The 9421-nt window shown below is 48.1% G+C and overlaps 1 protein-coding gene across 1 annotated transcript; it reads left to right on the forward strand.

Moving 5' to 3' along the window:
- Positions 1-268: 268 nt before the first annotated feature.
- rnf214 (ring finger protein 214) lies at positions 269-3697 on the forward strand. Its single transcript, XM_026320974.1, has 6 exons — positions 269-662; positions 1038-1267; positions 1350-1483; positions 1567-1795; positions 1927-2136; positions 2668-3697. Exons 1-6 carry the CDS (start codon positions 485-487, stop codon positions 3505-3507), a joined length of 1821 nt encoding a protein of 606 aa, XP_026176759.1. The 5' UTR covers positions 269-484; the 3' UTR covers positions 3508-3697.
- The last annotated feature ends 5724 nt before the right edge of the window (positions 3698-9421 follow it).

The raw sequence follows: 9421 nt of genomic DNA on the forward strand, positions 1-9421 counted from the left end.
TATGATAAATCAAAAACAGAAAAATGTTTTCAACTTAAGAATAAACTAAATATGTGTTTACATCAAAAAACTGTTAACTATTGTTCTTCTTAATATTATTACTATATAATCATTTTTACTAAATTCAATTCTAGAGCTGCTGTTTTATACTTTCATATTTTTAAATTATTATTATTATTGTTCTGTTGTCTTTTTTAAAACTGTTCATAAACGATCTTCGTGACGGACCCACTCTGCGGATTTAAAGTTTTAGTCGGATTCAATTCAGTGACCCACAGTCATTTCCGGGTAGCTAGCAAAGCGCTGTGGGCTGTAAAGTGTCCAAAAAAAGCCAATAATTCGTTTTAAAAGGTGTTTTAGGGCCGACACAGGGACCTCGGAGCCGCTCGCCTGTTCTTAGACCCAGACGCTGTGTTTATCTCGGCTCAGAAAACGCGACCGAACCGGGTTTCACTTTTATTTTGGTTGTTGTAGTTCTGTTAGCATGGAGGCTAGCTGGGGAACGGCTAACATCGCTCCAGGACCAGATCAGCATGAGGTTCAGTATCTAAGTCCGGAGGAACCGGAGCCGGAACCGGATCTGGAACCAGAGCTAGAGCTGGGACCGGACCCGGATCCCGAGCTGGAGCTGGAGTCCGAGTTGGCCAATATGACAGTGGAAGGTAACTCGCTGATGTGACGTGTTTAACGTTAGTTTCCTCTTCTCTATTTCCTGACAGCTGCTTTACAAATGACACTTTGTTAAACTACTTTGAATTTTAATTAAGAAATGACCAGAATAATAAAAACATTCAGTTCATTGTTGAGTTTCATATATTTGAAATGACCTCATCTTGACCAAGAGTCTGCCTTTATATTACTGCATGACTCACAGGTATTTCCTGAGTGTACACAGTCCAGGACTCTTGTAAACGACTGGTATTAGTACTTTTATTTTGGTAAACACCACTGGATCGGAGTCAGGTCTCGTTAGTGCAGCTCAGATCGAATCAACTACTGATTTACTGGTTTGTGTGCCCTTGTTTTCCTGGTCCCAGACCTGCTGCAGAAGGTTCAGGCCGTGCAGACGGACAACACCACACAAGACCAGGGCGTCAACACGGAGCCGGACTGGGAGAGTCAGGTGGTGGCCATGTTGGAGCACGGCTCCCACCTGATGGAGCAGTACGACAGTCTGAGGAAGAAGCAGGGTGACGAGGAGGAGGAACATGAGAAACACACGCAGCAGCTGCAGAAGAAGAAGGAGGAGGCCATGCGGCAGCACCAGGTGACACGCGGACTTAAGCTCCTCTGTGGGTTTCCGCGAGAAAGAGCGGCACAACAGGACAGTAACTGATGTGTGCTTTCAGGCTCTGCTGGAAAAACTGGAGTCTCTGCGAGTTAAACTGCACCTCAACAACTCAAAGGCCACCAGGAAGAACTTCTTAACCAAGAAGCAAGAACTGACCTCAGAGAGGAACAGAGCAGAGGAGGAGAAGAACAGGTAAAGACCCAAACATATTCACTTTCAAGTACAATATCTGCCCCGTTGGTGTAGTGGAGTAAGACTGCTGGTGCTCCCTGCAGGTTGGCCAAGGAGCTGGAGGAGAGTGAGAGGAAGCTGACGGAGCTCACAGAGGAGCAGGGAGAGGAGCAGCGGAGGTGGCAGGAGGAGCTGGAGGAGCTGAGGCAGGAGATGGCGCGAGTTAGGAAGGAGGCGCAGGAGGCCGAGCTGCAGGCCTTACAGGACGAGATCGCTGCTGTGAAAATGCAGAGCGACGTCGCCATGAGTCACATCGAGACCTGGTTCACAGAGGTGAGAACAGGTTCTACCAGTAGGTCACTGAGCTGAGCACAAATCCAATTAGAGAAGGTCTGAACATGTAGGTAGGGTTTAGTTATGGCAAGCAGCTGCTCGGACACTGATCCTATGGTTACCCTTCCCAGGTGCGACAGTACCTGAACACTTTCAGGGTGGAGTTCCCGCAGCAGTACCCTCATGAGAGGCGGGAGTGGGAGAAGAAGGAACATCTGGTCCGCAGGAATCAGGCTGAGCTCCAGAGCCGCTTCCAGGATGTTCTGCAGCAGCTCCAGCAAGGTCGAGAGTTAGAGTCCCTCCCCAGGATCAACGTGCCGTCTCTGCCTCAGATCCCCATGGTAAGACAAGTGTGACAGGGTGATACAGCTGACAGGGCTGCTTCACTGCTCATTTATATCATGTGCTTTAAAGGCAGCAGCTGGTGGTTCAGTGTGTCACTGAGTCCAGATCCCATCCAGAGACTGACAGCACCAGTGAATGTGTGTGAATCCAGAATCTGGTTCAGCTTATGGGTCTGAGCCGTAGACCTCCATAGTGGTCCAAAAACTATTAAAAACCCAGCAGGGAGCCACACCGCTGACCTGGCTCACATGGTTCTTCCTCACCAACAATGGGAGGCCCGTCTGTTTCCAAAAACCAGCTCCAGACGCTGAGAACGGCCGTCACTGTTTACAGGCTCTGGTTCCACTGCAGCTTCTCTCTGCTCACAGCGACGACTGGACCTGGTTTTTGGAAAAAGACGGGCCTCGTAGGTGGAGGTGGAAGGATTCAACTCTTTCACGTCGAACACCAGCTGTTTGTTCCTTTACAGTAAAACAGGAACATGAATCGAGAGTTAACCTGAGCTGTGTTCACTGCCCCCCCCACAGGCTGACCTGAGATTCGAACAGGTGATGCAGTCACTGGACCATCCTCAGTTCATGCCCCCTCCTCCTCCCAACTCAGTGAACCGGCCCCTCCATCCTTACAAGGCCCCCTTCAATCACCAGGCCCCTTACCGCCCCCAGTACCGTCACCGCTATCCCAACCCACACCGCCCGCCACCACCTGAACACTACTTCCAACCCCGCCCACCACCACCGCACTATTTGCACCAGTTCCAGCCTGTGCACCCAGCTCAGCCTCTGTTCCAGCCCCCGATCCGATCTCCAGTGAGGGTGACGCCCTCTCCCAGCCTGTCCCCGTCTCCTCCTGTTCAACCCATCCACCCAGCAGTTCCTTCACCACCGCCTCCTGCTGCTGCTGCTGCAGCGCCCACTGCCACCTCCGCCCCCGCCGGTAAACTAGACAAAGTCCTGGAGAAGCTCAGGATGAGGTTCCCACAGTGCGACAGGACTCAGCTGACGTCGCTGCTGCAGCAGGTGAAGAGCTGTCGTGGGACGCTGGCCGGCATGTCCATGGAGGAGGTCATGGAGCAGGTGGGCCTCAGGCTGGTAGAGAACGAGAGGTTGGCCCCAGGGCCCATCAGCCGTCCTGCGCCTCAGGGCCCAATCCAGAGACCGACCCCTCCCCCGCAGAGAGCTGGGGCGGCAGCATCAGGTGCTGGTCAGACTACCGTGGTCCGAAAACTCTGCCTGATGTGCCAGAACCATGTGGATCCAGAGAGCCGCTACCCACTGAGCTGCTCCCACACCATCCACAGAGACTGCATCCAGGTGTGGCTGCAGTCCAGCAAGAACAACTCCTGCCCCTTCTGCCTGGGGAAGTGACGGACAGACGGCAGCCACGACTCTCCGGCGCCGCTACATCAGTCTGACGTGTTACCGGACGTGTCCGAGTTTGTTTCCTGAATGGTCTGACCCCCCCACTGGTCTCCAGCTGTTCACTTCATTAAGATTTTTAAGGTTTGTCTAGAAACTGAACTGTTTGTACAATAAAGTTTTCTGACGCAAGAGTGAAGGTGCATCGAATGTGTGAATCAACATATTTCTCAATGTTGAACTTTTGTTTTGATGGGAAATGTAAAGATTTGAGTCACATTAACGTCAAACATCAGGAGGCGCCGTAGTAAAATCTGATGAAATTCTGTGGCGTCTATTAATGTTGTTCTGATTGTATCTTCTGATGAGCTAAACTGAGACCCAGTCTGCCCCCAGTCTATAAATATATAACTCCACACACACAGTCACACATAGAACAGAACTATCAGCCCATAAACATTGGAAGAAACGGCCTATTGCCTTTTAAAGATCTTTTCCACCCTCTCACATTCTCCCTCCCTGTGGACATCCCAGTCAGCCTTAATGGGAGCGCTGGGCGGTCGATGGGCGAGGTTAAAGGAGCCGTCGCTTCCCGATAAATATCACAACACGCACAGACACAAACACACACGCTCCTGAAAATGTGTCTATCTAGTCGTGTGTGTGTGAAATAATGGCGGTGTGTATTTGTGGACTGCTTCCTGTTTGCCGTCTGAACGTCCATCTTTCCTCTAACAAACTCTCGGTGTAAAGGCTGGCGTCTCGGCCGCCTCTGACCGATTTTACAGGCAGCAGTGCCAATAAAAGCTGCTCGTCTCCCAGTAAAGCTGCTGTAATGAATGAGGAGCGCTGCAGAAAATAAAGACAAAACGCCGCTGAGGGTGAGAGAGGCTGCAGGAGGAGGAACAAAACAAACACCAGAGGAAACTGATGACTGCAACAGAAGGAGAAAAGAAACCAACAGGGTGGAGGCTTTGAAACGTGAAGCTTGAGGGTCGTTTTTACTGAAATAAGTAAATAATTAATGATCAGTAGATGATCATTCCAGTCAAACTCTCACTGTCAGGGCTGATTCACATGTTATCAGCCCTTTAAGTGAATCACAGCCGTAATTAAGCTTCATCAGGACCAGGCTGCACCAGCCAACTGGGCCAGAAGGTCCATACCATCGACTGGTGTAGGTGCCCTCTAGGGGCAATAACAGTTATTACAGGAGCCAGAGCCACAGCCTGCATTTACATGGAGTCTAATATTCCACTAATAACAGATATAACAGCCAATCAGAATCAAACTGCATCATGTGTTAACAGACTGGTCCAATCAGAAGCAGTTTCCAATAGGAATGAGAGAGAGGGGGGGAGTAAACCTGATCCGATCAATAGGCAAATATTGGCCATGGAAACACTTGATCCCATCGTTTCTCTCTTGTTGGAATAAACAGGTTCTTTCTGCTCATGTCTGACCCACGTGGGGGGAACATTAGGTGATGGGACGTGTTTCTGGGAGGGACAGAAACATGGAGGCACCAAAACCAAACTGGTCTGTGGCTGATACGACGTTTTTGTTGGAGCCTTTCAAAGATTTAAGGATCGTTGGACCTTGATGGTCCAAAGGCTCCAAACAACCAGTTGTTGAAACAAGAGTTTGAGAAGATGAACGAAGCCAGAATCCACATGGATTATGGAGAGAACTGAGAACCTGAGGTACTGCAGCAGACGGGGCTCAGCTATAGAGGAGATGCCCATAAAACCATGTACTGAACGAAACACGAACGACCATAAAAACAACTGGACAAAGACTAAAAACATCCTCAATTACAAACAAATTACCAAACAATGAAAAAAGACAGAAAAGAGGTTTCACAAGCATCAAATTGACATAAAACACTTAAAAACAGACACAAACCAGCATAAAACCCAAACTGACTATGAAATAAGTGGTTTCTCAATCTGTCTAGAGGAGCAGGTCGTAGGGAGTCTGGGGCCCATTGAACTTCATCCATATCTGAACTACAACCTCCAGGTCTGACAGCCAATGGGAAGAGACTAAAGGCCCAGGTGTGAGGTGTACCTGATAGACAGCGGTAACTGCATCATCTGAAGCTTAAAGCTAAAGGGGGTCAGGTTTTTACCTGCGGATCCTAAATGAGCTGCTGTGCAGCTGCAGTCACACCTGCCCAGGGTCCAGTTAAAGATGGTTCCTGCTGCTTTAAAACTACTTTTACCTTCTGCAGGCTGGTTGTGGTCTTTCTGTGGTTATGGATCCTCGGTGGGGGGTTGGGTTGGGGCCCCAGGGTCTGGGGGCATTAGTGATGGTCTGCTGTGTCTCCAGTGGATCCTGTCACAGCTCTAATGTCGGTGTGATTTACAGACCACTGGACAAACAAGCATCATTACTGCAGCTTGTAAACGTGGGCCCGACCGACCGGTCCCAAAATGGGGTCTGGGGAACTCTGAGGGGCCCTTAAGAGGCTCCCAAAGGACCCCTCAGCAAAATGAGAGAGTTTTATTTGACTATTATTTCATTCAGGACGGGTCAGACTGAGTGAAAACGAGCGATCAGAGGTTTCACCTTCACACAAAACAATAAACGACAGACAAAATCCTCCCAGCTCCCAAATTTGAAGACATAAGGGTCCAAGCAGGGGGCCACGGTGTCGATTTAAAGGAAAAGTCCACCATACAAACACTTGTAAAAAGAGCCGTTGGTGATTCTGTTACTGGAGTAAGTCTCATTTTCATCAAGTCATTTCATATAATTGAGCCCTTGGAGTCTTATTGTTGACTGTGACTGTTCATCTTCCCCCAGTACGAGCCGCGATGACGCCGCTGATCCTCTGACTTTTTCCACCTTCGGGTCCACATTTCAACTTATGGCCGAACACCTGCTGAGCTATTTTCAGTCCTCCCGATGTTTAGGACCCCCCATTCTGCATCAGCTGGTTTTCACTATTCACATCATCTACTCATTTCTGAAGGAAAGACATGTAATCACTGAAAACCTAAAGACGCAAGGTGAAGAAAATCCACCTCACAAAAACACTCAGTGTCGTCTTCACCACTGAGACACAACTGGCTCATCCAAATTTCAACCACAGGCCTCATCTTCTGGTTTAATGCTCTAAAACCAGATGTAAACACGTACTTTTCTACTGGGTCTCTGTAACTCTGGTCCAGTTTAAAGAGTCTGTTATCACCAAGGGTGGAAACAGGAACTTCTTATTTTAGGGACCTTCTTTTCACAAGACGGGGCTCAGTGTTTGGGGATAAAACTCTTTGTTCTGCTCTGGTTTCACCTCCTGCCTCCACACACAACTTTGGATCGGGGGGGGGGGGTTTAAAATCAATCAGGTCCTTGAGTGTAACACTCGTGTATTTCTGACATTTTACAGAACATCATCAACGATCGGCCTCGTCTCCGGGGTCACAAACTCTTTCTGCACTCACACAGGAAACTGAGCCCACTGTCAATTACAGAGGCAGGAAAATTAAAATAAGACACCAGTTTACTGCAGCTTATTCATGATACGTGCTCTCAGTGAGCCCGTCCTCGGGGACTAACAGCCTGAAGGCCGAACAAACACTTTAACAAGGTACCGCTGCTGTTTTCATGCTCAGAATCAACAAAATCGACTGCGTGACAGAGGATCTAAATGTCAACGCGCCTGCAAAGAGCAAAACTGCTGCTGCTGGTGGTTAACAGCTGCAACGCTGCCCCCCGCTGACCCTGCAGGGGAACTACAGAGCAGCACACAGCACCAAAGCCTCACTGGAAACATCTGGACAACACACGACACTAATGACTCTGATTAAATCAGCAACAGTGACCAGTTTTCATATTAATGAAGGTGCATGATTAATGAGAAACACTGGATAAAGTCAAAGCACGAAGCCTAAAGAGCATTTAACATATATAAATATAATCAAGGTGAAAAAAGAGCAGTAAAACCAACTGAAAATCAATATTACAACAACATCATCGAAACATAAATAAACAGGTAAAATAAAAACATCTCATCATTTCAGGCTCGAAAAGCTCCAGAAAGTTTCTGCACAGACCGAAAACAATTCGTCACGTATTTTATAATTACTGCAGATTTATTGATTCGAGTTGAATAAAAGTTGTCCCTCAGGTTGCCGTGATCAATAATATTATATTTTGTTTACTTATCATTTATTTACTTGTTTATTCTATTATTGATTTACTCTTATTTTCCCTGGTAGTGGTGGAAGGTGCTGTGCTTATTGCTCAGCTGAATGACATTTCCTGTCTGGGACTAAAAATCACTTCTCTTGTTGTGCCTGTTTGCACATTAACAACACGTCCAGGCCAAACACAGTTCAACCTGTGTGTGTAATGATCTCATGAAGATTCATTTCAGCAGCAGAGACAAGAAAACTCAGCAGCAACAAACAAACTAATGAAAGACACAAAAACTGAACCAGGACCAAAAAGCTGCCACGACGCCCGGATTCACCGACAGCGAAGCCAGAAAACTGCTAAAACTCAGGTGATCATATTTTCTGATCAGGGTTTGGATCAGTAATAAATGTAAGTACAGAACAAACACACCAAACCAATCAAACATGACAGACTGTGCCTTTAAACACCTTGGATGAAGTCAGTCCAAACCCTGAATGTCAGAGCAGCAGTGAGGAGCTGAGTGTTTCTTCTTCTGACAGACGACTGGAAACAGACAGGTGTGTGTGTGTGTGTGTGTGTGTGTGAAATCAGTGATTATCACCACTGATCTGGGAAGAGGGACACGTCTGTCAGGCACCAGCAGGGGGACGTCTTTTAGCGACGTCAGATCAGTTTTAAACTGTGACAACGTGCAATGATCCTCCTTGAAGCAGCTGCTGGTTCAGCTCCTGGTGCACAGACGAATTCAGGCCTTTCAAGCCTCTTCAGCTTCACGTCAGTGCGCTGCATTAAAACAACACTAGGGGGCGTGTTGTTGGGACTGAGTTGGTCCAGGTATCGTTAAGACACTGCAGGGCGTCCAGGAGCACGAACAGATTTGAGTGTTTAAAGCTTCTTCGCTCAGGACCATCTCGAGGTCCACAGTGGACATACGCTGCTCACATTTCAAAATAAAAGCATAATAATAAAAACAGGAAGGCATGAGTTAGTGACACCAGACGGATGCAGAGCTTTGTCAAGGTGGACCAGCCTCCATGGTGACTTCTCCCTCTGATCAATGAGGAGGATTGTTCAAGCTTCACCAGGAACTGATCAAACTAAGTCAACATCCTGGTCTTGTTTTCCCAGAACCAGCTGACAGCTGGGTACAGATTGGGATCCTGGCTCGACTGACGGACGCTGAGGAGACCTGCTGCATGAGGTTCTGGGTCGAGATGAAGACCAGCAAAGTCCGGAGTTTGGCTCAAAGACTTGTTGCGCAAGAACCTTGTTGTCTTCTTGCTGAGGCCAAAATGCAAATGGCGAGTTTGATCTGCACATAAACGGGGGCCACGTGTCCGTCTGAAGGCCTCATGGAAGACGAATGGTGTTTATCAGGAGTCTGGAATCTGGGCTGCATGTGCCGCCATCTAATTAGCTTTTTTCTTAAAGGTTGTATTTATTAGTATCCATCATCGTTGTTGTTACATCAATTAATGCTGTTGACGGGCTGAGGAATTGTCACCCCCAGCACCCTCCTCCCCACCCTCCCCCTCCATCCTTCACAGGCAGAAGAACCTCCTCTCTTCTCTTTGGCATTAAAGGCCTGTCATCCCAGCATGCTGCGGGGCCCCCGGCCCCAGCCCAGCGGTGTCAATTAAATTTGATTGACTGAGTAAAAGAAGCACACAAATAAGCCAAAACAACAGACACAAAAATCTATACATGACTCCTCCACCCCCCACCCACCCCTCTCCACCCCAGCTGTCAAATCAAGCGCCTGTCTCGTCCGTTTTCGGGG

The sequence above is a fragment of the Mastacembelus armatus genome, chromosome 9, assembly GCF_900324485.2.
Source record: "Mastacembelus armatus chromosome 9, fMasArm1.2, whole genome shotgun sequence".
In the NCBI taxonomy this organism is placed as follows: domain Eukaryota; kingdom Metazoa; phylum Chordata; class Actinopteri; order Synbranchiformes; family Mastacembelidae; genus Mastacembelus; species Mastacembelus armatus.

Excerpts from the sequence above, each read along its gene's own strand:
- rnf214 (XM_026320974.1), top strand. The coding sequence starts at position 485 with ATGGAGGCTAGCTGGGGAACGGCTAACATCGCTCCAGGACCAGATCAG. Across the intron at positions 1,268-1,349 it reads AGGCCATGCGGCAGCACCAG|GCTCTGCTGGAAAAACTGGA; the intron begins GTGACACGCGGA and ends GTGTGCTTTCAG. Across the intron at positions 1,484-1,566 it reads GCAGAGGAGGAGAAGAACAG|GTTGGCCAAGGAGCTGGAGG; the intron begins GTAAAGACCCAA and ends TGCTCCCTGCAG.